This window comes from Hippopotamus amphibius, chromosome 5 (genome assembly GCF_030028045.1).
Source record: "Hippopotamus amphibius kiboko isolate mHipAmp2 chromosome 5, mHipAmp2.hap2, whole genome shotgun sequence".
NCBI classification, from domain to species: domain Eukaryota; kingdom Metazoa; phylum Chordata; class Mammalia; order Artiodactyla; family Hippopotamidae; genus Hippopotamus; species Hippopotamus amphibius.
The window spans coordinates 10,821,280-10,847,959 of record NC_080190.1 but is presented as its reverse complement, the minus strand read 5'-3'; the positions used below and the strand labels follow the sequence as shown (position 1 = coordinate 10,847,959).

Sequence of the window (26,680 nt, the reverse complement as noted above, 5' to 3'; positions counted from 1 at the left end):
TTCCCCTGGCTTGTTAGAAAGGCAGAATTTTAGGCCCTACCCCAGATTAGCTAAATCAGAATCTCCATTTTAACCAGTGATTTGTAAAGATGCCCTGATGATTTCTAGGCAGAAAAGTTGAGGAAGCCCTGAGCTAGGTGCGTCTCTCCATCCTCATCCTTGAAAAACTGCTGGCCACTTCTCTAGCTGCTGCTTTCTTGTCTGGGAAAGAAGTTCTGGTAGTGGCAGTAGCCATTGTTTCCAAATAGAAGAGGGGTAGCGGGGAGAGGAGAATTCCGCGGCAGAAAGCACTTACTTCTCAGCACTGGAGGTTGGGAGACACACACAGGGAAGGGATGGGAAGTACTTGAGTGAACGTGGTCCGAGTCTATTGATTGGACCTCCTTCCGCTGCAGCCCCTCGTGGCTTGGCTTCTGCTAAGAGAAGCAGCATTAAGTACTTTGTCCTTTGTGTAGCTAGAGACCCTCATTCCAGGGGCTCCCTCAGCTTCCTGCAAATTCCCACACCCTGGCCACCGAGGGGCAGCCAGGGGCCATTAGCATCTGAGAGTGAAAGTGGTTGTTCTATGGGCAAGTTCAGCCTGCTTCAGCTGTAGCACCACTCACGACCGGGGCTTTAAAAAACAAATCACAGATAGGGAAACCCAGGCCTGTGCAGACCTGTGAGGATCCAAATAGAAGGGCCAGGATGGATGGAGAGAAGTGATGAAGGATGAAGCAACAGGCCCTGGCGATTGATGAGATGGGGGAGGGAAGATTAAAGTCAGCAGTGAATACAAGTGGAGGGTTTACACTCAGATGACCAAAAAAGGATGTGGTGTTTGCCAAGACGAGGACACGGGATTGCGAGTGCATTTGGGGGAAGGTTGATGAGTTAGGGCTGGGATTTGAGATGCAGGTGGAATCAGAATTAGAGCTGAGAGGGAATTGCTTGGTGGTCCAGTGGTTAGGACTCTGCGCTTCCACTGCAGGGGGCATGGGTTCGATCCCTGCTCAGGGAACTAAGATCCCACAAGCTGTGTGGCACAGCCAAAAATAATAATAATGAATAACAATTTTTGAAAGGGGAAAAAAATATATCTGAGAGAGCGGCCAGGAACAGAGAGGCCTTGGGCATCACTTGCACCAGGTTGAGTGGTTCTGGGACAGAGTTGGAGCTCTTCGTGCAGCTGTGGTCGCAGGTGGGAAAGTGGAGTTTTGGTCTCTTCCATCTTTGTGTGGCACTAATGGCATTATAAGGCCCCGCTCTTATAAGGCCCCACTCTCATGATCTGATCACCTCCCAAAGACCCTACCTTCTGATACCATCACATTGGGGTTTAGAGTTTCAACATACAAATTTTGGGCAGACAAGCATCGAGTCCATAGCAGGTGGTTTTCCTTGGTTATCACAGCTGAATATCCCCTGCGTGGGCCCTGTGGCCAGTACCTGTGTCCAGAAGGATGGCCCTTCAACACCTTTTCTGTGGGGCTTATCTGCTGGCTTTTTTCAAGGTGGGCTGAAGACAAGAACGTTAGGAGGCCTTCCAGGTAGCTATCAGTTGTCCAAGAGGTCATGCCATCCTTTTCTGCTGGCCACTGGGACAAGGCACTTGATGATGATAGGGTGAGCAGCTAGGACTGGGAGACTGATTAAGTGACTGTGGGTGAGCGTTACATCGAGGTCAGTGGATTCTGGGTCACTCTGTGCATCGACCCTCTGTCCCCATCTTCGTGTTTCTTTCTGCTGTCTACAGCCTGTTTCAGTGGCTATAGTTTTGGTTGCCTAGGAACCACTGTAGCCTGAAATGTGATTGGCTGTTCTTGCCAGATGGATTGCCTGAGCTGGGGCAGCGTTCCGGGGTAAGCAAAGGATGTTGAACCATTCCGTCCTCCTCCCTTAAGATTATTGATGAGGACTTAGGCATTGTATACAATTGTTCCATGAAAAACAATCGTTCATGGACTCATGCTTTTGTTTCAGGTTGGATGGGAGTCTGGGGGAGACTGGTTGGCCACAAAGAACTGACTTAGAACTGCCGCTCTGTGTTGGTGGCTTGGATGACACTGGTTCTGTTTATGTTTACAAATTCACTTTAGCCATTGTTTCTGGAGAGTGGGCGGGTGCTGTTTGCTTTTGCCAACCATGGAAACAGCTAGATGCTGCAGTGTCAGAGCCTAGAGTGAAAAGCTCTTCGTCTTAGCCTTGTGGAGTAGTCTCAGGTGTTTCCTATTATAGAAACATTATAACCATTACTCCTGTGATGAGGCAGGCACTTCCACCCGTATTTTATAGATAAGGAGACTGAGGCCACTGCATGGCTTGAATCAGGGGGTTGGCAAACATTTTCTGTAAAGGGCCAGACAATAAACATGTTAGGCTTTGCAGGCGATATGCTCTCTGTTGCAACGACTGAATTCTGCTGTAAGAAGAGTGTGAAAGTGTCCCGGACAGTTACTTAGTAAGTCAACATCCCAGGTAAACTTCAGTTACAGAAACAGGCAGCGGGTTGTACTTTGCGGGCATCTGATCGTACAGAGCTGGGACCCACATCCGCTCCGTGCATGACCTCATGGCCATTTGTCAACACAGGGGTCCTCAAGTCTTCAGCTTGGGCCACCGTCTCTGTTCTCTACGACGTCTCATCCACGGTCACGGATTTAATACTGTGATGTACCGAGAATGCCCCCATTTGTACCCTTCCGTCTGGTCTGAGCACCATACTTAGCCAGTGCTTAGCTGTATCTCTTGGGTTTCTTGCGGGGCGCTCAGGCCCTCCTTATCTCAAAAACAACAAAAAAGTACATATAATGTAACCCAGTCCTCACCCCAGTTCCTCATCTCAGCACGTGGCACCTCACCCCTCAGCCGCTCCGAACAGAAAACAGGTAGTTGAGTCCCATCTTGTCCTTTTCCCTCCCCTCCTTTCTTCCTAAAACAGTTCAGATTATGGTTCTTCCCTGTCTCTGCTTCTCACTGCTTTCAGTCTAACATCCAGCCACCCCCCCGCCCCCCCCCCCCCCCCGCCACCGACAGGGCCCACAGGCACCCTGGTCACCTGTAAATTCTTTGAACGTGCAACGCCCACCTGCCCCAGTGCCTTTGCACATGCTGTAAGTTGTCCAGAAGGCATTCTGCCCCATGCTGGCATGGCCGCCTCCTTCTTCAGCTTTGACTCTCGGCAGGTCTTCCTGCCTTTTCTCTCCAGTGCTGTCCAGTAGAACCTATGATGATGAAAGCTTCTATAATCTGCGTCGTCCCATACAGTCGCCACTAGCCACACGTGGCTGCTGAGCGCCCGAGATGTGAGTAGTAGGTCCAAGAAACTGAATCTTTAATTTTATTTAATTAAAATTAAAAAAGCTACGTTTGGCAAGCGGCTGTTGTATTGGACATCGCAGCTCAGTATATCATTCTTTTGTTCAAGTTCGTAAAACGCAGCACAATGTGGAGTGATTTAATTTGTCTCTTTAACTGTTCTCATCAGAATGGGAGCAGCATGAGGGCATTCTCTTGTTTTGTGTTTTTTTGTTTGTTTTGTTTTTGCTGCTATTTATTTAAATTTTATTGAAGTAGAGTTGATTTACAGTGTTTTGTTTAATTTCTGCTCTACCACAAATTGATCATTATACATATATATATATTCTTTCTCATATTCTTTTCCGTTATGGTTTATCTCAATTCCACTTGTTTTATGCTTCTCTCCCCCCAAATCTAGCACAGTGCCTGGCACATAATAGGTGCTTAGTAAATCATTTGTTGAAAGAATGAATGCATGAACAGAGGAATGAGTGTCTTACTAGCAGAAAGAACCCTAGGCGCATCTGTTCCACACTGAGCAGTGCTCAGGGCCCCACAGTCGGGGACTTGGAAGGGCCAGGGGAGGCTCGGCTGGACCCTAGGCATCAAGTTTCTGTGAGACTTGACCCACAGCCAGGAAGACAGGCGGTTCAACCCTCAGCCTGCCTGGTGGCATCACAGGATCCTGCCTGAGCCCAGGGTTAAAGGAAGCACATCCCTGCCTAAATGCTCCTGCAGAATATCCCAGGGTGCCTTGCAGACTGCATGTTACTCAGGTAGTAGTTAGACATGCACTGCAGCCTCCTCGCCTCCCCTCCTGGATGGCTTGCTCCTCTTAGACGTCTGTTTTCTCCCCAGTCTCTGTGCACCTGAGGATGTCTCTGTCCCTCTCTCAGCTGATCTCTCGTCCCCACCCTCATCTTCTTGTCCTTGAGGAAGCCTCTTGCTGGGTAGATGAAGCGGCAGCCGCAGGCAGTGCAGAGGCTTCTGAGGAGGCCGGGGCAGGACTCTGAGCAGCGAATTGCCTTTGTTCTCTCCTTCTTTGCCCTAGCAAAGGAAAGCAGCTCCTGGGGTCGAGAAGGTGGGCCTTCTGCACAGTGCATCCATCCCATGGCTGTGCGGTGAATTACCTCTTGGAGAGGTGGACTTCCCGCAGGTTTTGTACTTGTCAGCCCTCCTTATTTAGAAGGGTTCTTTCCCCTGCATTTGCTGCTTTCACTGTTTCCTCTGCTTTCTCCTTAAATGGAAGCAGCAGCAGCTCCTGGCTTTGGGCCGGGGATGGTGGGGTGGAGGCAGGGGTGGGGGTGACCTTTCTGCCCAGGGTTTGCTCCAGCCCTGCTCAGAGGCAGATCCTTGCAGCTCTGTGTCCTCATGGGACCGACAGCTCAGGCCAACTGATGGGCCCACTTCGGGGTCAGCATCCCAGCTTCATTTCCTTCAAGGTGTTTGCGGAGTTCCAGGGTCTGAGAATTTTAGAGCTGCAAACGTCAGGATCTTAGATGTCACAGGGAGCTTTCTCTTAACAGAACGTTAGTTTTAAATCCCATGAGCACGTCATTTGTGAAATATCACTCAAGCCTTTCCTGCTAGTCATTATTCAAACTGAGTTGGGTAGTCATTTTAATCTTTTCCCTTTAACTCTCAATTTGCTAAAAGATATATATATATATGTATTTAGATATATTATATCACTTGGTAAGCTTAAACCAGAGGTGTCCTTCTAGGGCAGTGAAATAGCTTAGACTGCAGATTCTCTCCCCGCTGAGGAAATGTAGTGGATAGTTTATCTGGGGATAAAAGTGACTGAGGGGGCCCTTGGTCCAGGCCTTCCCCTGAGTCTTAGTTTGCGTCTTTGCCCTAAAGTGTCTTTCTCTTTTCTGATTCCTTCCATCATCTCAGGGATGTTCTTGAGGTCAGTTTCTAGGGAAGTGGGTGTTTACTCTGTTTTTCCAAGTGGGAGGTGGCTGAAGTTTGTCTAGGTTGAACTTGACGCTTATTAAACACCCAGCCGCTCTTTATCAATCCTGCGGGAGAAAATTACTGAGATTTGCCAACCCACCAGTGGCTGCATGCCCAGGAGGAGCCGTGCTTTCTGCAGCTTCCCCCGTGCAAGCTCCATCTTCAAGGGGGATCAGATCTGGGTCTCTGGGACTTCAGAAGCAGTCCAGATCAAAGGGGGCTTCAGTTTCTGAGAGTTACTCTTCTTTGTCGGTCCGGTGGAACTGCTAATTGTTCACTGTTCTGCTTTAAAGGGGCATGCCTAAAGCGGTCTGGAAGTATTTTCCCTCCAGGAAGAAGGCAGGGGAGGCTGGCTTTACTTTAGGGAAAACATCTGCACACATGTAGGTCGTGCGTGGAATTTCCCGGCCTGACTTTGTTGAGAGAGGATCCTGTGACTGTGTTCATTTCCTTTAATGCTCGGGGAAGAAAGACAGACCCTGAAGATACTTTCCTGGAGGGCAGGGCTGCTGGGGGAGCGAGGTCATCCCTCACAGCATCAGTCTCCAAGGATCTCTGCTCCTGGGGGAGAAGGAAAAGCCAGAAGTGCCCAGAGGGTGTGTGAGAGGCAGCTGTGGGGGTGGGTGGGTGGTGCACGGATCAGGCTGGACTCTTTGGTATTCCAGCCTGAGTGTGTCTCCCTCAGAAGGGCTTTGCCTGTGGCCTCAGCTAGGTACCTTTGCTAGCACATGGAACACCAAAACTTCAAACTGACTTAAAGAAAAGAAGGAGGGGGGAGGGGGAGAGAGATAAATTAGGAGTTTGGGATTAATAGATACACACTACTGTATATAAAATAAACAACAAGCACCTATTCTGTAGCACAGGGAACTATATTTGATATCTTGTAATAATCTATAATGGAAAAGAATCTGAAAAATAATTATATATATATATAAACGAATCACTTTGTTGCACACTTGAACTAACACAACATTGTAAATTAACTATACTTCAATTTTAAAAAATGGTTAAAAAAAAGGCCCAGAATGACATTTGTAGAGGCATGGATGGACCTAGAGACTGTCATACAGAGTGAAGTGAGTCAGAAAGAGAAAAACAAATATCGTATACTAACGTATATGCGGAATATAGAAAAATGGTACAAATCAACTGGTTTGCAAGGCAGAAGTAGAGACACAGATGCAGAGAACAAACATATGGACACCAAGTGGGGAAAGCGGGGAGGGTTGGGGGGGGAATAAATTGGGAGATTGGGATACCAAATTGTACACTCTAAATATATGCAGTTTATTGTATGTTAACTGTATCTCAATAAAAGTTCTAAAAAAAAAAAGAAAAGAAAAAGAAAAAAAGGCCCAGGGCAAAGAAGGAAAAAAAGAAAGAAAAGAGGGAAGATGTTTCCTATAACTAACAGGTGATAATTGTCAGGATAGCTTAGAAAAAACCCCTTCCCCCCAAGAAAGCTGGAAAAAACCCTGAAAAATCTAAAGCATTAGAGTTTGTGGGTTTTAGACTCACCTACTTTGACCTGCAGCAGGTGAGTTCGTCCTGCGGCTGCCCCTCTAACCTCCCGATGATGCTCATGGGCTTTCAGCAGCTGGGGTTTTGTGCAGCCACGAGTGCTGCCTCCAGGGACCAGGCAGGGAGGTGAGGAGACCGGGGGGAGGGGTGATCCTCTGGGCGCTGGTCCTTCTTTGGCCGATGAACTGACCTTCGCTGGTTCAGCTTGTGTCTCGGGCCCTAGCGGGGGTGTCGTGGGAGGCTAGCCTGCTCCTGGGACAACTCCTAGGTGTTTTCGCACCTGTAGTGAGTATGTTTAGGTCCAGGGTCAGGCCTGGGAGAATGACCCGAGGCACAGGGAGAAGTAAGGAGCAGGACGCCTGTGGTCAGGCTGGAAGCTTCCATCAGTGTTTGCCCAGGAGCCTTGCTGCTGATGGTTCTGGGCGCTACACAGAGGTGGGGTCAGTGGGAAGGAGCGCCAGGTAAGAAGGTTGAGGTGGACTCTGGTGGGAGGTGGTGCTCAAGGTGCTGCCTGTGAAGATGGGGAAGCAGGACTTCAGAAGTGGAGAGGTGTTCGTGCTCACGTCCCTCACGTCCAGCTGTTCTAGTAACAGACGGGGGAGAGGGTGTCTGAGTCCGCTCTGTGAACTGCACACCATGAATGCTGGCCCCACTCCAGGGCATGGCTCTTACCACCCGCCCGATTGCACAGAGCTGGGGCTGCCCCCAGCCTCCAAGGCCACTGCGGGATTGAGTCACGGCCCCAAGGTCACCAGCCACCTGCTCCCAGACACAGGCAGTGGGTGGAGGCTGCGGCGGGAGAGCTCTTCACCTCTTGTCTTCCCCTCGTCCCCCTTTCTGTCTCTCCTGTCTGCCCCCTCTGTGTGAGTCTGGCCCTGTTGTCCGGCCCTGCCCCTGGGCTCCTGACTGCAAGTCCTCCGTTTCATCTTTGTCTTTCTGGCTAGTGAAATGGGCCCATGTCTGTGACCTACATATTCTACATGCACTGGAGAGGCGGGTGACACTGAGACTTGTGGGGAGGGTGGGGTGCCTGATGAACTGACCCAGCCGCTCCCGAGATAAAAAAGGGCGAGTGCACCCAGATCAGCCCATCTCCAATGTCAAGAACAGTGCAGAGTTAACAAATACCACCTTGAAAAGCAATTAGCGGTCCACCACACACAGTGCAGACCTGTCTTAGGTTCCTGGACTTGAGGCATTGCCGATTCAGTCTGTGCCTTCAGGACCATCAGCTTTCAGGGCCTCAGTTATGACATCCATGAAATGGGGTTAACACCCCATCCCTCTCCCTGTTGCAGAAGAATTCTGCACCTAAGTAAGAGAATATATGTGAACAAATGATATATGATACGTTTGTGGGGTTTTGTTTGTTTGAATATAGTGTAATTCCTATGAAGTCTACTGAAACGAAGCCTGAAATGCCAATACATTATGTAGTAGGCTACGTTAATATCACTCGTCGTCTGAACTGTTTTAACAGCAAGAAAACCCGAGTGCTTGTGCAGGTGGAAAAGAAGATGCTAAACCTTAGAACCAGCCTGCTGGGAAGGGTGCGCTTTAATACTGCTGTTCAGTTCTCCATGCTCACTCCCTTAGGTTACATATTATATTTCCCAATCTGTGCTCAAGAGACATACTGTGACATGACATGACGTGACATGATGTCATGTTTGTAGTTTCCTGGATACTGATTTTCTCCCACCTCTCCAAATGTGACTACCCCTTCTAAAAGTCAGGGCTTAAATGCTTACGGTGGTGGGTGGAAGGGACCAGAGGTGTGGGCGTGATTGGGTTCAGGCTTGCCTGGAGATGGTGTGGATTGGCCAAATCTCAGGGACCCTGGGAAATATCTTCCCCATAACCAGATGTAATCTTTTTTTGGTAAGGAATAAAATTGGCGATGGAAATTGATGAAATTGGAGCAGTCCAGTTGTAAGATGGAGGGACCAAAGTGACAGAATGATAGCTGCACATGAAGAATTGGGGACCAAGGTGGTGCAGTGGCCACACCCGGCCTGCAGGGAGCCCACCTCTACTAGGGGGGCCGATGCCACACACCCCAGCCTTACACATGGGCGTCCTAGGCACTGAGCTGGAGACCTCAGCGTTCATTCAGCTGGGGGGGGGGGGGTGGTGAGGAGATGACGGAGCAGCATTCCATGTCTTTGCGAGGTCCCCAGGCTCTGTGTTGATAGTGTGTCCATGTGTCAGGAAGTGAGTCTGCATCTTCCTTTGTCTGGGACCTGGAAAGATCTAAGGCGGAGAGCACTGGGTACCCGATGATAATATGGGTGAGCTCGCCTCGGAGCATCCCTCAGATAAGCATCTAAGGCCTCAGAGTCAAATGTTTGTGCCCACGGAGTCCCTTGTTCTGAGTGACACATTCCCTCCCCTTCCTGCTCTCCTTCCGGCTCATTCTGAGGCACTGTTTCCAAGGCCTGGGGTGAAAATAGTGTCTAAGGGGAAAATTGAGGGTTTCTCAGTTGAGTGTCTAAGGGAGAAATTGGGGCCTCCGTCTTGAAATGGTACTTAGGAAGTGTCATTATTTTTCCATATCTGAGTACTTTTGCATTCTTTGGCGGAAACGCTCTTTTTCCATCCCTGATGTCTTTGTCGTAAGATTTCTATTTACTTGAGTTTAGAGGCTGTGGGAGGAGGATTTGGTTGATGAGTTTTCATCCAGGAGTCTGCTCTCGAGCTGGTCACGCTGTTCATCATTATCCGAGTCAAGCAAATGAGACCCCTCCAGTGTTGGCTTTCCAAGGAAGTGGGGCTTGGAAGTATCAAGACTCAGAGCTTTTCCATCTTAATTTTGGGCAAAATGTATCAGATTCTCCATACATCCTTCCCCCAGTTTTGTGAGCCTAAACTTAGGTGAAATTCCTGATTTTTTGCCTTTTCTTATCGCTAATGCTTAATCCATCCACATGTCCTGTGACAAATAAAGAAAAGAGATAAGCCCCTGATTATTTAATTCATCTTACAGTAAGATTTTCAGCTGAAACCAGAAGCATGACTTCTAAATAGCAGGAACTTGAGATAACGGAGAACTTTGAGCCTTTGATGCAGGAGATTTGAGAAACAAAGCACAAAGCTGGCCTTTTAACATCTTGCCCTAAAGAGAGGGAGGAGGCTGGGGCATGCTTATAAGTCACTGAGCTCGCAGGGAAGATGAATAGACATGGCCAGGTGACTGTGGTCAGATTTGTACTATGCTGTTCCTTTTATCAGAAAATGGAGCTGTTTGTTGACAAGAAGGTCAGCTCTGAGAGTCTGTTTTAACCCAATTGGCTTATTGTCACAAATCCCTTAAACTTGAGACAGTCTGCCTGTTCAGTTGTTCAGTGTGGGAAGTGGTATCTGTTTGTTGGAGGTTTGTCATCTGTAATTGAAATCTGAGGTTACTTACCAGCCTTGTCATATTTAAACCAGTGACTCCGATATTTTTGTTATTCTTAAATCGACTGGTGTAAAAGATGATTCAGAGTCTCTTGGAATCAAGAAAAACTATGTTTTTCCTTATATCAGTTATAGTGCATGTAAAAATAAATGCTTATGTTTTGCCAAAACTTTTTGAAAGCCCTCTTGGAATCTCATTTCAAACCCTGACAGCCAGCTCCTTAACTTCCCAGTGTACCTCAGATCTGGCCGCTTCTCGCGCCTTGGTCCATGCCTTCTGCTAGTCTGAGCCTCATCTTCTTCCTTCTGGATTCTCCTTTCTCCTTGCTGATCTGATCATCTCCCCGTCCTCCGCCACCGCGCTCCTGCCCCTGCTGTGGTTCTCCAAGCAGCCAGAATGACCTTTTAAAAACGTAGCTCAGAAAAAACAAAACAAAAATGTAGCTCAGGGCGAGCTCTTGTCCCAAGTAGAACCCTCCACTGGTGTCCAGCTCCTCAAGGCAGCTTTCTCCTCCTGCCCCCTGTGCTCTCAACATCTGGTGGCCTTCCACCCATTCCTTGCACTTGGCAAGCTCCTTCTCACCTCTTGTGGTCCTCTCTGCCTGGAACCTTCTTTCCCCAGCTCCGTGATGACTGCCTCCTTCCTCCTCCTTCACGTCTGTCTCTGAGAAGCCTTCCTTCTAGGGAACGCAAGAGAGAGAAACTCCAAGTGCAGCCCAGAGCCTAGAACAAACTGTGTCAGCACTTCTTCTGTTTTGTTGATTACAGTTTCTTTCCAAGTGGCTGTGAATTAACTCAGTAAATAGTTGAGTGAAGTTTCTTGCTTAATTTTACAATTCCTTGCCCATAGTCATTTTAGCAGGACGTGTCTGGAGGCGGGGGTTGGCGTTACGTGTGTGGGAAGAACGAGAAAATCACACTCTTTTCCTGTCGCTCTGTAAACTCAGGAAGCATCGGTACAGCCGTCCCTTGACTACAGGGGGCTTTAAAGAAAAGATGGCTGTGCTTAGTGTTTCTGTGGTTGTGTTTAGGTGATGGCTACAATAATCTTGGTTGTAGAATTTTAACACTAAGGACTGGCGAGAGTAAATGCCTTCACACTGCCTGGTCTTCTGTGCGGCGCTTTCCAGGTATAAACTCACTTCTCAGAGTAACCCCCTATGGCTGGTGGTACCACCACCTATTACTCCCTTTGCACATGTATTACGCCCACTGCATAGATGAGGAAACTGCGGCCTGGGGATGTTACAGAAACTTTCCCAAGTGGCTCACCTCACAGGTGGCAGAGCAGGAATTTTGGAACCAGATCTGTTGATCTCATTTTTTTATACTTGGTGGATGGTGTGCTGTGTTCCTCAACAACGCGATCAACATCATAAATTCATGTATTAGACACAAAGTGCTTCCATTTAGGTTTTATCAGTTCAGAATTTTTAGTAAGTGGGTCAGAGACTGGGTTGATGTCACTGCATTATGTATGAGAGAGGGCGTGATAATACACTGAGGCTGGCAGTGCCTTAAGGGAAAAGCGCATTTTCAAGGCATTGAACAATACTTGTTCTCTGCGGCTGGCATGCTGTTTACAAGCTGTTCTTTTCCTTTTTATCATGTAAAGAGATGGGAAAGAAAGGGACAAAAGATTGAAGTCCTGCTCTTTCTTTATTGTACAGAAGCTCTGTTTGCAGACGGTGATAGAAAATGAGCGTTTAAAACTTTCTAAATGTCAGACTTTTTTTTTACAAAAGTATTCTGGCTGCCCCTTCCCGGGTCCAGGCTTGTGCATCTTATTTCTATGTGCAGCATTGTGATGGAGGCTCGCGGAGACCCACAGTGGACCGTAAGTTGTTATTCACTTAGCAGAGCTGGGAAAGAGGTTTTCTGGAGAACTTGTCTTTCTGATGCACAGAGAGTGGCTGTGGGACATATTGGTTCAGATAAGTGAAATACAGTAAAGACTAAACCCACTCTGGAAGCATGTTCTCACTTGTCAAAGCCTCTGGGTCTCCAGATGCCTCACTCAAGGTCACTGTTCTTTTCTCCTGGAGGGTGCTGTTTCTGAACTGAACTTGAGTCTGCTCGCCTGCTTCACAGCAAAGCCAATCTGCTGACACTGGATGGTGGTGAAGGAAAGTACAGTGTTTATTTGCAGCACTTCAGGCAATGAGAATGGGCAGCTCGTGCTCAAAAGACCTGAACTTCTCAATGGCTTTCAGGGAAGGGTTTTTAAAGGCAACATTTGGGGTGAGGGCTGCAGGGTGGATAACTCTTCTGATTGATTGTTGGTGAGGTAACAAACAGGGTGACCGTTCAGGAATCTCAGTCCTCTGTTTCCAGCCAGTCTGGGGTCTGTGTGCTTGTGGTCAGCGTGTAGTCCCCATCCTCCACCTGGGAGGTCCTAGTTCCTGCAGAACAACTCCAAGATGTGTCCTGTATTGTTCTGTAGATACCTTGAGGAGGAACCCAGACTCTGTTTTATCCCTGAACTATTGTTTCTTGACTGCTTTTCCTTAGTTTCTGTGTTCCCTCACTTCCTAATTAGTAACTGCTTGAGTCTGCTCTTTGGAACTCAGGGAAGGCCAAGGAGATGAAAGCCTTTTTCTACAAACAAGAACCTGCAGGTTCCTGCTCAATGAATAATCCCAGCTGCTTGGATCACACGAGGAATTCACCATGCTTTCTGGGATGCTCAGGTTTTAGCAGGCTGGCTGAAATCTGCATGTAAGGGGTATATGTGTTTGTTAAGGACAATGACTCCTCAGCGTGACTTAGTAATGTATTTACACTGAGTGAAACATTGCAAGAGATGAGTACAGGGATGTTCATGCCTGATGCAGTAAGAGCCCTCAAGTCCTTTCTCCAATTGCTGTTAATAATAATAATTTGCAAAGCCTTAAAGGACCACTTTAAAGGTAAAATTATAAATAAAGAATTATAAAGTCAAAACACATGAGCTTTAATTATTGACAGAAAGTGCAGGAATCAAGTTAGCAGGGCAGCCTCCATTGCACTTTTTTTTCCTTTTAACTAGAGAGAGGGGCAGCTGGGGAGATAGAAAGAGAAAAGGGAGTGCCCCCCCCCCACACACATGGGAGGGGAGGGAGGCAAGTAGAGACGGAGACACAGAGAGATAGACACAGAGCGAGACAGAAGGACATTGACGTGAGGACACTTTGGATCTAGAGAACTTGGGAGCCAGGATTCTAAGGCTGGAGCCACCCCTTGCCCTCTGCTGATCGGAAACCCTACGGCCTCCTGAAGGAGCCTGTCCTGGAATGTCAGCACTTCAGTCTCCCTTGACCTTGTGATGATATTGGTCTTTGCCTAGGATGTGAATCAATGAGGGTAACAGACTTCAGGGGTTGACCTGACCCCCAGCAAAGGCCACTTTCTCGATCCCAAAGGTCTGGGTGGCCCACTACCTGCCCTCATCACTTCCTGTAGGTTCCAAGAACCTCAAGCACTGTAGTTGGGAATGCCATGGCCAGGGCTCTTAGACGCCTACTGGTTGCATGAGGGAGGGGGCTAAGGCATGGCCAAAAGGAGGGGGAGAGGGAGTGAGGAGGACAGGAGACCCAGGCCTGGCTGGCTGCCCCTCATCGGGTGGCCATGGATGCAGGTGTAGAAACTCCATTTGCTCTGCTGCCTTGGAGGTGAGGATGCTCTGGGAAACTGATGATGCCTAAATGTGCCAGACTGATTTGCAAGTGAGGAGTCCAGCCTGTCAATGTCCAAGAGCCTCTACACGTGGAGGACGGTATTGGGTTAGGATGAGAGTCAGAAGACACGTGCTCTGGTCTTGGCTCCGAGCCCTTGGCAAGTTGCTGAGCCACTTGGCTCTGGGTTCTCATCCTGGGACCCTGGAGGACGCAGGCTTCTCGGGAGTGAGGAGCTGATCTGGCTCAGCTGCCCAGGTGCCCGGCACCTGACAGGTCCTGCTGAGACTGTCATGGAGTGACATCCACGTGCCTCCCTGTAGTGAGGATCAGTGAGAGGCCGAATGAGGAAGCTCCAAGGTACTAATCATAAATGTTGGCCCCTGGTTGGGGCACCCCCATCCTGGTACCCACCTTGTAATCAGAAGGATGCTCGTTGAGTGTGGAAGGTGAGCTTTGGATGCAGGATGGATGCTACTTGCAGGCTGTGAGAGCACCTGGAGGTGGCCCTGCTGCACCTCTGGGGGTAGAGCCTGGAGGGGCTGGCCCCTCATGGGCCTGTCTGCCCTGAACTGTGCAGAGGGGGAAGGCTGCATTCTAGCTGCCACTCTGCTTTCTCCCTCTGCTTGTTGGCTCCTTCTCTTCTACTGTGTCACTCTGGACATAATCCAGCTAATCAGGTCCCAGCTGTGTTTGATTCCTGTGTTCTGGACCGTCTCTACATCGGTATATATGTGTATGTAAATACACATATGTGTTTATGTGTGTTTGTTTACATTTATATCTAATTATTGTACCCCAAATAAGCTCATACTATATTCCTTAATTTGCTGTTTTTCTGCTTAACCACTCAACTTGGAACTCTCCTGACTGTACCTGCAAACCCACCCACCCTCCCTCCTTAACAGCATGCGGTTCTGAGGGAGGGTCTGTTACTTGCCAGGTGCTAGAAAAAAACCCTAGTGGTTGACCAACTATTACTGCTCTTCTTGAGGTTTTTATCTTCTTTTATTGTTTTTCTGTCTCTTTTATTACTTAGTCTTTATAGATGCTATTTATCTGCCTATCTTTTTTTTTTCCAATAGCATCCATAAATATCTTATTTCCAATTAGATTTTTAAGAATCTGAGTTGAAAGATTCCAATTTAAGTTACTCAGGCAAGGAGTTAGGCTACAAAGATGAGATTTCAGGGGTATCAGTGCATGAAGGCAAGGACATAAAAAGGGCCATCTGGGTCCCTTCTCTCTTTGTTTCCCTGAGACTTGATTCAGTCTGGCCTTTCTCCAGGAAGGCATGACACTATCCAGTTACAAATCTGTGGAATCATGAACCCGGAGCCCATTTAGGGTTGATTCTTCACTTCCTGCAATGAGGCCCGTGGCCACTAGAGTCACTTCTCTTTTGCTAAGTTTCTAGTGTCATTGCAGTTAAGTCAGTTTCAAAACTAACTGTGTATGTGTGTGTGGTGGGGGGGGGATTGGGCACACGCGTACACACGCACACGTGTACAGTGCCACACCGAGCCCTCAACCCGTCCACGGCGAACTTGAGCTTTATGCACCTCAAGGGAAGGATGAAGGCCAGCTCAATGTGACTCTGAGAGTGTCCACCTTTCTCCCGGATTCCCTTGTGTCCACGGACCACCTGGCAGGACAGCCATCCCACGCTGTGTGTGGCCTCCAGATTTTCTTTCATGCCCAACTCAGTAGCTTTGACCAAATAAAATAAGAGACTTAGCTTGCTAGCAACTCACATTTCCCCAAATTTCTAATGCTTGGAAGCCAAGGGCAGAATCGGAGCCGCGGTAATAAGGGGGGAGCAGTCTGCTCACAGTTGTTATCCCCACATACTGGACAAACAGTCCAAGGGCCTGAGAGGTCGAGTGACTTGCCTAAGGTCACAGAGTTACAGCGAGTGACATATAGTGTAGCGAGAGCTTGTGGACTGTGCGCCATCCATTCCAACTTCTGATTCCTTTGGGGGACAGCCTGTCTCCCCATTCCTTTGGGTCTGGATGGGCTGCTTACTTATGAGGGTTCCCTGCCTTCTTCTAGCTAAACGATGGGCATACGACCCAAGGTGGCCCAATTGGATGCTCCTCCCTGTCTCTTCAGATCTGACTTCTCAGCCACCATAGCCTTTCTGTATAAATTCCATTTTTTAGTTATTGAGTCGGTTCCTGTTTCTTGCAACTGTAGGCAATTTACAACGGGCTGTCACCAGGTCTGCAGGACTCCCCTGTGTATACTCATTCCCTCCGTGATGGCATGTCTCTTGCTGCGGCTGCAGCCTAACCCAGAGGTGGCTGGTATGTTGATGCCCCTTTAAACCCTGATGACATCTCAACGTCGCCACCAAGTGAAAGCTACTTGAATCTGAAAGTGGACCCACTTATAACCCGACAGACGCTAGGTGCTGGGAATCTTGGGATACGTGTGTCAGCATCTATGTTGATTTTCCCTAGAGTGTCAGGCTGAAAATCCTAGCTGCGTGGCTTGCCAGAGCTGCCTTTGTGTTCCTGGGGGACAGCACCTGACCTGGGCTCCTCAGTCACCTGAGACGTTGGTTTTGTTGAAATCATGTCCTCCTTTTCCCTGTTTATTGAGGAGCAGTGTTGCTGAGCAAATCCCTTTTCTGTCTCCAGGATGGGCAAATTAAAGTGAAAGGCCTTTTTCAATCAGCCCGAAAAATGACCAGTCTGGCCAAGTTGTTTTAGGCAGGAGGGAAGTTGTGTGTGTGTGCGTGCGCGTGTCTGCACGTGCATTGGGGCAGAGACAGCTTATCTTGACAAGGCTGTCGCAGCAGAATATTCTGATGAATCGAATTTAGTGCACAGCAGTTTCAAAGATATCTGCTCACTCACAAATCCATCAAACTCTTACGTGAGATGCAGAGATGAATGAGATGGTCTGATATGCTGAGAGCTCAGGTTCCTTTCTGGAAGGTCTCCCTCTGTCTTCAGGAGGGCAGGTGGTCTTCTGGCCTGGAGGATGCGAGCCGTCCTCCCTGACTCGGAGCTTTGGGCCAGCGCTCTGCCTTTCCTTGGGTTTGTCTTCAAGGGGTGGAGGGGCGGAGGAGGAGAAGGGGCACTCACCCTTCTCGCTCAGGTGGTCCCTCCACGAGGAGCTCAGAGTCTGGGGCTCGTGTCCTGGGAAGCCCCCCCACCTCTCAAGTGCCTGCACTGTGTCCTTTCACTCTTGGTGGGTGGTGGCAAGAATCTGCGTCCCCCAGTCATTTCATGGTGGGAACTGCAAACTGGAATCCTGAGGAATTGCTCTAGAAATAGATATGCATGCGGAAACATCCTCTCCCCTGTAGCAATGCTTAAGCGCGAACTGTGTCTTGATTATCAGTATCTTGATATCCCGTAAGTATAGGTAACTTTAGGTTTCCGGCGGGGCGGGGCGGGGGGGGCATTATATTTAGGAAAAAAGCTCTTATTTGGAGGCAGTGTTTCACGCAGGCTCAGTTCTGTGGAATGTCTGCCACGAACGAGCCTATGACCTTGGGAGTCACTTCAGCTCTCCGGGTCTCAGTTTCCTCACCTGTTTAAAAAGATGTGGTAAGTGTGTTAGAGTAGGAATTAGTCTCTAAATTTTCTTCCAGCTTTGGAGTTGGAAGATTCTATGTTCCCTGAAATTTATTCTCCTAAGTCCTTGAATTATCTCTAGTAAAACTTAAGCAAAATGTAACCATTTAATGATATGCTAGAAAACTGCATTTATATTTCTTCTTTATTAAAAGATTCCAATGTTGTATTTATAGATACACACATTCACACAGATATTTGTGTATATATGTATGTATGTGTATATATTATATGTAAATTATACTATTTATATATTATGCTAACTTTATTGTATTATGTTATATTATTATATTAGGTGGGTGCCGATCTTATACTACTTCGTTGTTGTAGTTTATAGAAATAAAACACAAACACATAGGCTAATAGGCCTCAGGGTTCTGCATTTTGCCTGCTGTCTTGCTTTGGGGACAGTTGCCGTAAGAAACTGTTTGAACACAATGTGGCATCTATGGGGGGACTGGATCCGTTGTTGTGTGGGGGAGCGGTTTCCAAGCTGTTCTCAGTGGGACTTCAGTGCTTTATAGAGATTCTCCAAAATCTGAGAAAAATATTTGAAAGAACATTTTTAAACTTTACAAGCACACCGGGGAGCTTGGCCGACTCCGGTTTCAGCAGGCAGCACGGTCTGTCCGCACTTGGTTACTTTTTTCCATCTTTCCTTCTCTGTACACACACTGTGTGGCGTCGGGTGCCACCAGCATACGGCTTGTGCTGATAGGTTAATTTGGTTTTGTCCGGCCAGTTAGCTCTCCTGTCCTGTCTGCCTTATTAAAGAATGTCCCATGATCACAGGACAGGCTGTTAAAAACAGATGCTGTTTGTGATTACTCATCAGTATGTATTGGGACTTTTTTCTTTCCTTTTTTTTTTTTTGGCTGCACTGTGCGGCTTGTGGGATCCTAGCTTCCTGACCGAGGACTGAACCCAGGCCCACTGCAGTGGAAGCACGGAGTGCTAACCACTGGACCACCAGGGAAGTCCCCGGAACTTTTCTTAATAATATGCAACCAGGAGAGAAATCAACAGATCTGATGCTGTAGTTGGCATCCCCAACCCCCAGTGTCAGATTTTCAAGTTCATCAAAATAGTTTGATTGTTCTCAGTGATAGACTCTATAACAAGAATATATTATATATTAAGCTTACAAAATAAGTGAAATACTACTTTTCTCTATGCATAGGAATGTGATGTGAGATTCACTTGGAAAAATAGTTCTGTTGCTAAAAATGTTTGGAAGCTACTGATGTAGTAAGACCGCACGGATTTTAGAGGCAGACAGTTCTAGATTTGAGCCCTGCCTTCCCTAGCTCACTAACTGGATGGCCTCCGGCAAAGTAATGTGCCTCTCTAAGCCATAGCTGTGTCATCTGTAAAATGGGCCTGCTCTCCAGCAACAGGATATTTTTGTAGATTATAGAGAAAAGTACAAATGGCTTAGTCCAGTGTCTCATGCATAAAAATTTCAGCATATGGTAGCTTTTAGAATGTTCCTCATGCTGGGAATTAAAGTCGTTATATTTCATGCCCTGCGAAGAGGTATAGCTTTACACTATGGAAGTGCATAGACCTCACTGTATTTGCATATATTTACATATTTCCTTATATGGAGAACCTAGCATATGCATATCCTGGTAAATGTATTTCCCTATAACTTAGAGTCGTTTTAGCAGACTGTAATGGCACATTTCTTTCTGATATAGCTTCTTGGCAAATTAAATTAGTTACCTTTTCATTTTAAAAGTGTGGAGCCTCTGCAGAATAATTTCCCATACTTTAGGTTCTTCTGGGAGGAAAAAAATCCTCGAACAGCCAATGGGAACTGCTTTTATTATGCACTGGGGCTCTGAAATGCTGCTTTATTTTTATGTCCAGGCTCTGTGGGTGGATTGCAGAAATCCCTGCTCTTGGGAATGTCTTTGAGCCCCCTGAGAAACTGAATAGGGAGAAAAGAGCTAATTAAAAAAGCTGCTATCCGCCTCCTCTAATTAACTTGTTCTCCGCTCCTGGGGAGGGTGTAAAAATATGAAAACAACGCAGGCATTACTGGAAGCCAGTGCCAGTCTAGGGGTCCGTGGTAGCCTCTGATGTTTTGGTGCAGAAAAGGTTCATAGTGAACAAGGCAAGGAACCCCACAGGGGCTTGGTGTGCCCTTGCCCTTCCCATACACCGCCCCCCCCACAGGGCCGTGGGGAGTGGTGGTCCCTTCTGAGCAGGTGTGCCGGCTGGGCAGCTGCAAGCAGCGGAGACCTTATTGGAATTCAGCAGCTTGAATCTGCAAGCGTCCGGCCCTCCCTGTCGCTTGCTTGTGCTGTGGGGAAAGATCAGGGGCCCTTTGTGCTCTAAAGACACACATCGCCACGGCCCGGGGATGCAGAAGCCATGGGAAGAGCACAAAGTCCCTCCCTTCGTGTCTCTGCTGGATGCTGGGGAAGCTCTCACAGCATCTGTGGCTGGCAGTGCAGCTAACTTTTTCGTGACATCTTAAAGAGATTCAGGTCCCAGAGCTACCAGCAAAGGAATTAGGGGTGGGAATTTGGGCGACAGAAGCTGTTATTCAGTGGAGATGGCTTTTGCCTCCTGGTGGACGTGGCCTCCGGTGGAATGGGCCCGGTGGATGTGGACCACAGTGACTGGCAGTGGGGACTCCAGTCTGCACGTCCTTCAAGGAGACTCAGGAAAGAGGCAAGTTGTCTCCATGCGTCTCTTCAACATTGCCCCTGACGCATGCAAAGCTGGGGGCCAGGGCGACACCCAGGGCCCACCAGGCAAATCCAAACTCCCGTTCCTCTTTGATGCTCGGTTGTATACCTTCCTTGTGTTTTTTTACCGGTAAACAGATTCTGCAAAACTTCAGGCACCTAGATCTGTTGTTGTCCCAGCATGGATCTTAAATTCGCACCCTAAACAAAAGCTAAGTCTTTTAATATTAATGCGTGTTTGTAAAAGTCAGTATGGCCCCGGTCATGTTTGCATAAATTAAGTCTTTACTTGTGAAATTTGATAGCATGCAGACTTTTTGGCTCATTGGATTCCATCAAAAGCAGCTCTGATGTTTCTGTTCATCTCTTTGTCCCTTGAGGGCTGTGTGGCTCGTTGGAGGAGCCAGGGTCCTTGAAAGGGTGGGGGTGGGGGATCTTTGGCTCTGATAAAGTGAGTCTCTGACAAACAAGTTGTAAAAACATCACTGTAGGTTTGCTGAAAGAGAACGCACCAAATGGCCCTTTTTCCTGTCCTGCGTGCCTGTGAAGGAGTTGGTTGGTTGTGGTGTTCTCTGCTGGCTGGCAGATGGTCTTTAGAAGGTGCTGACTTCTGCGGAGGACACTGGTCCTTTGATAGGTGTGGTGCTAAGCGCTGTGAGCGTTTCACGTTCCATACACACCTGATGCGTCACCCTCTGATCATACATCTTCCGCCAGATTGCTCGCTGGGTCGCCTGTGCCAGTACCAATCCTCAGCATCCACCCGCTTGATAATTACCTTCCTTGTTGCAAATAAATAAATAGCATTTTGGTCTATTTAAAATATCCTGAGACAGGATCAGCCCAGGTGCTGCTGCTGCTTCTTGCACACTGGCATCCTCAGAGTGAGGTGGGGCCAGGACCATGGACCCCTGCGCATCCTGAGCTCATAAGGAACTGCCCTCCAGCCTGAGGACACATGCCTGGCTCAGTGAATTGGGGATGCCTCATCCTCTCTGGCTTGAAATTGAGTCCTCCGTGGAAGCAGGGTGATGGAGAAGGGCTGTCTGCTCTGGATTTTCTTGAGCCCAGGATAAGGCTTTAGTTTGGTGAGCAGTGTCCCCTTGTGACTAAGTGGGGGCATCCTCTGGGTGGAGTTTTGTTCATCTCTCTGGGTGAAGAATCTTCCTTGCGAGCAGACTTCACTGCAGACCAGCAAGGGCCATTTTCACACTGTTGGGATCAGTGAGCTGTGCTTTGTGTTTTAGTCAGACACATTCTCCACCTGACCGGCGTGCTCTGCATTCATTCATTCATTCACTTAACAGATGTTTATTCACTGCCTCTTGGTTTGGGCTTGGGGATGCACTGATCAACAAAAAACACAAAACACAGCAAAAAGGGCTGCCCTCTTGGCCTTTCAGCTCAATAGAGGGGAAAGATACTTAACAGGCGTGCTGAGAAGGAAGGACAGTGGGAGAGAATGATGGGGTGAGAGGCCAAGTGAGATTTCATTTCGTGGAGTGAGGGTCCTAGGGGTGTGCTGGAACCACAGCATCGCAGTGTCCCTGGGAATGCTTCCATATCAGTTTGACTGAATTGATGCCAAAATAATGCAAGCCAGAGTTGATCAAAAGATTCCACTGTTTGTATTTGCCACTAAGGCCAGAAATATGTATTTCCAGTAGAGCTGAGTTCAAAGCCTGTCATTTGGGCACAAAGCTGGTGATAATGAGATTCACTCCTGGGAATCACGCTAAGAAATGACTTTGCTCGGAGCGTTTAATTGGGCAGGGAGCCTGGTTGCACCGGTCCCAGGAGCGGCCATTAGGACCTGCACTGCTCCCCTGCAGTGGCTCCTCGGAGCAAACTGGCTAACCTGTGCTTCTCCCCCTCTCTCTCCATCAGGAGTTCTGACTCGGAAGAAGCATTTGAGACCCCAGAATCGACGACCCCCGTCAAAGCTCCACCAGCCCCACCCCCGCCACCCCCTGAAGTCATTCCAGAGCCTGAGGTCAGCACGCAGCCTCCCCCGGAAGAAGCAGGTAACCAAGGGTCAGGCGTCCCTGAGGGAGGCCCGGGAGCTGCCCTGTGGCTGAGCCCCAAGGACACCCACAGTGGCTCCTCTGGGGACCCGGCTGGAGGAGGGCACACACCCCAGGGAGCTGTCCCCGGAGCTCCTTAGGCTGTCACCAGGCTCTGGGGCCTCTCAGCTCTGGGCTTTGTTTGAAGTGGTGAAAACTAAGGGTGCGGGGATACAGTGGATTGTTTTGTGCTTGCTTTGCAGACGTTTAGGGAAGGCCTCTGGGGAAAGCATGCATTTACCTCTGGGTGCCTTTCAGCTGACATCCAGAACTGGGTTTGTGCAGGGCAGTGGGTGGGTCTTGGGATTTTCTTGGATTCTAATATTTGGCCCCTCACTCCCATAAGGGCACTAGTTCTGGATCGCCCGTGTGAACCTGCATTTTTATTAAAGAACATACCCCCTGTGGCTTGGGGATGATAATTAGTAAATGGGAGAGAAGGGAAGATGATGGGCGCCTGAATCTGTGCAGGGAAAATGCCTTCATTCCTCATTAACTTCAAATTATCCAGATTCCTTATCACTTTCCCACATCCTTTCTCCCCGAGTGTGACTTAAAGACCCTATGTGCCTTTCAGATGTGGCGATTACTGGGTGTGGGAGGATGGGGGAGGATAGGCAGCTCCAGCCTGCCCACCGGGCTGGTGTCCTCTGTGCGCACCCTCCAGTTACACCAGCGGGGATGGGGCCACCAGGAGCATTAAAGCTTAACATGAGGCCTGGAAGGAGGTGGGGATTGCCAGGGATGGCCCCACAAGCTGGTCAGGGGCCAGGTGGTCCCAGGAATGGCTGCACGGGCCAATCAGGGGGCCAGGTGGTACTGTCTTCAGAGCCAGACAGCCTCATCTGGGCCCCGAACTTCAGAGGGCCCCATTCTGGCCTTCCTGGGGCCACAGCCCTCGCAGTGAGATGAGTCTGCAGAAGCAAACTTTTCCCAGACCGCGCTCTGGATAGCTGGGGAACAGCCACTTCCTGGGCACCCCCAGGCCCCTTCCCCTGGCCCATCTTCCCAGGGCTGACTGTGCCCGTGTCTGCACCCCTTAGTGAAGGAGAAACCGAGGATGGGGCTGGGACTTACCGGTGGCTTGTCCACACACCTTTGCTCAAGGCTGCCCCAGGTGAGGGATGGAGGTTGCCGGGGGAGGGAGAAGGAACAGGCTAGGGGCCCAGCCTCCATTTGTACTCTTGCCCTGGCCAGGAGCCAGGTGAACTGCAAAATAAAAAACCATTTTGACTTTCATATTGGTTTTAGGAAGAAATGGGTGGGATTCTTTCTACCCACTCTGGCTTCACGCTGGCCGTAGTTTTAGGGCAGACACTCCTGGGGCTTTGCTCCTAAGCACATGTGCTCCCTGGTGCTGAGGGGAGAGGGAGACACCTTTGCTGGTGTCCGATAAAGGCAGTTTTCATAGCCTTCCTTTTTGACAGCTTATAAGTTAGTAGTTCCTGATTCTGCACAGTTAGTCTAGGCGCTGAGCTCTGAGAGGGTAATTATTGGAATTTATTTGATTTTAAGGTGGGGAAGAAGCAGGAAGGACCGCTTACATTTCTCAGGGAGTCTTTTGTACCCCCACTTCCTTTCGTTCAATAAAGCATATAATAATTCCGTTTCCTATAATACTGTAAAAAATTCGCCCTGAGGTTTTAATGGAAAGTAGCTGAATGACGAACACATTTTAATCCTTAAGTCAAACATGCAATTAAGAATAAATTATCCTTTTTTAATGGGTATAATAAATTCATGCCTATACATGTGTGGGATACCTTAGAAAAGATGTTAGAAGAAGAATGAAAGCCTAGGACAGTGTGTGGTCCACCCCCAAGCACCACGCGGGGTCCGGAGGACGGTCACTGCTGTGGGCATGTGTGCATCCTGTGGGACTTCCGGTCGCATATCCTGATCACTTCTGGGGATGGTTTGCCACCTCTGCTCTTTTCTTCAGCCTGTCTTTGTTCCTTCTGCCTGACTTCTTTGTCAACAAAGCAAAGAACAGTCTCCATTCTTAAACACACACACACATGCACGCACGCACACACAACACCTGCCTCTGGCTTATTGGATGGCAATTTCTGAAAGAGTGAACATTATGCAGGATTGAGAGAGAAGCTCCACCGGAAGGGGTTGGAGCGTGAATTGCCATGAATCACAACCCCGTGGAACGTTTGATTACATCGGTTGGAGTCTGCCTTCATGTTTCTCCTCCTTGGAAAACTGCCGTGAGGCTAAATGTGTGCAGATTACACAATGAGGACGCTTACGGTCGGGATTGTGTCTGCCTAAAGCCCCCCTGGCTTGCGCTGTACAAAGATGCATTTGATTTGCCGCACTCAGAAAAGTCTGCTTGTGCCTTCTGTGGACAGCATGGGACATTACCCAGATTGAGGAGGCGGCTGTGCTTGCTCGTGGAGGTGGCCGGAGGAGAAGAAAGCTTCCTTCTGGGAACCGCAGGAGAGAAAGGGCAGGCGAGGGAAATCTGTTGTTTGGTTTGCCTCTGCAAAGTGCCTGGGGTATTGCTAAAGGTGCCAAAAGAACCACATGAAATAATAGACAAGACCTTTGCCTGTGAATAAAGATATGATTTTTCCTCTTGGAAACTTACATTTTGCAAAATAATCCATCACCTTACCTTGGGTCCTGTCGACATGATTGTGCTCCGCCGAGAGACAGGATAATGGGTGAGATGCTGGTGGCCGCCTTGCGTGTGCCACTTGTCCGGGCTGTGTGGGGATGTGGCTTATCTGAGCCCAGTTTTCTTATCTGTAAAAAGAAGAAGGTGACCCGTGGGTCCTCTGAGCTCCTTCTCACTCCAACTTTTCATGCTCCTGTGATCAGTATGCATGATTGCTGTACAGTGGCTGCATTGTCAGAACTCAAAACTGGCCACCGAAGGACATAATTAAATGTCACACAATTAAATAATAGACCCATTTAGCGTCCACCATGTGCCTGGCCTGTGCTAGGTTGTGAGTGTGTTTCATCCCAAATCGGGTGAGGAAAGGATCCCCAGTGTTCACAGCATCCCCGTACGGGACATCTCATCGCCTGCTTCCCAGTGAGATGTGTGGCTTCTGGACCTTGCCCTTGGTCCTGAAGCAAGTAAGGGGCTGTGGGATCAGAAACCCTGCCTCTCGCCTCCCTTCCATTTGGAAACCAGGTTGCTTTCTGTGCAGGTGAGATGAGCTAGTGCATCCGAGGCAGGGGGTGGACCATGCACTTGTCAGGTGGGAGGCAGGTAGACGGTCAGTGAGGGAAGCCCATCCACGAGACCAGGGGTGGGTTTCCTCCGTCAGTTTCCCTGCCACTGCGATGTGGGTCCCCATGGTGGGGGTGGGGGCGGGAGCTTGTTTGCTCATTCTCACTGGGAGGACACCCAGCACGGGGAAGGCCGGTGTGGGGGCCTTGAAGGTGACCAGAGCTGCCCGTGCTCTCTCGCCCTTGACCTTCCCTCTCCGCCCCACGGGAAGGGTGGCCTTGCCGAGGCTCCAGTTGTGCTCCAGATGGCCATGTGTGGACCACTGTCTGCAGATTGACTCAGAAGGGAGTTCAGTATACCCAGGGGCTTGTTTTCACCTGGCCCACGCAGGACCCTGCCTTGGTGTACACTCTCACTCACTTTCGTCTTCTCTGAGGTTGCAGTGCAGGGGTGCCCTCTGCAGACAGACAGGAAGCCTCCTGGTGAGGCACCCAAGAGCCCGCCCAGGCGAGGGCCCTTCCCAGCCTGGGGCAGGGGCACAGGGAGGGGGTGTCAGTGTGGCATATGTGAGAGTCTGGGACCCCGGCTGCTGTTTCCTGGCACTGTGGTACCCGGGACTAGGTGCTTACATGCTCCTCCCGTTTCATCCTCAGGAGAAAGCCCGGTTTACAGCTGAGGCTCAGAGGAGTTGAATAACCTCTGGGGGTGGCTCTGGGCCCCTTGGGTGGGCACACCGAGAACCCAGCAGGGCCCTGAGCCTCTGGGTGCACATTTACTTCCCTTAATGACTTCGCTGGAGGACCTTGATTTTGCATTCAACGTCCAGCTCAGGTGGCTCCAACCTGATTTTCACAGAGAATTTCTCCATCTCTAAACCAGTCACCCTCATCAATAGTTGTCATGACCCACAGAGCCTCGAGCAGGGCTGCTCCTCCTGAGCCTGTGGGACCTGAATGCATATTTGAGAGCATAGACGTGGGAGGTCAGAGCAGATGTCCAGGAAGCAGCAGGCACAGACCTGCCAGGTGGGGGTCCTTGGGACCCAGCAGGGTCTATGTGAAAGTCTGAGAGCCCGCTGGGTCTGGGAGAGAAGCCGGCTTGGCATGGGCTGCCTTCCTCTCTAGCTGGTCTGTTCTGAGTGTAGTGACCACATTAGAGGGTGGGCACACAGGGACTGTATCTGCCTGTCACTTCCACCTGCCCCGAGGCCTCACACCGCTGAGTCCCCAAAAGCAATCAGAGGTCACCTCAAAGGCCAGTCCAAACCATCCAAGCTTATCCTCCAGGCAACATCTATGTCCAAATATGAAAACATTGCCCT

At 49.1% G+C, this 26,680-nt stretch overlaps 1 protein-coding gene across 3 annotated transcripts in view; it reads left to right on the top strand.

The window, feature by feature from the left end:
* TACC2 (transforming acidic coiled-coil containing protein 2) overlaps positions 1-26,680 on the top strand; it is a 210,479-nt gene that overhangs the window by 141,485 nt on the left and 42,314 nt on the right. For all 3 annotated transcript variants that reach the window (XM_057735111.1, XM_057735110.1, XM_057735109.1), the window contains one exon: positions 21,991-22,127. In XM_057735111.1, the coding sequence (XP_057591094.1) occupies positions 21,991-22,127 (137 nt within the window). The remainder of the gene's footprint in view (positions 1-21,990; positions 22,128-26,680) is intronic.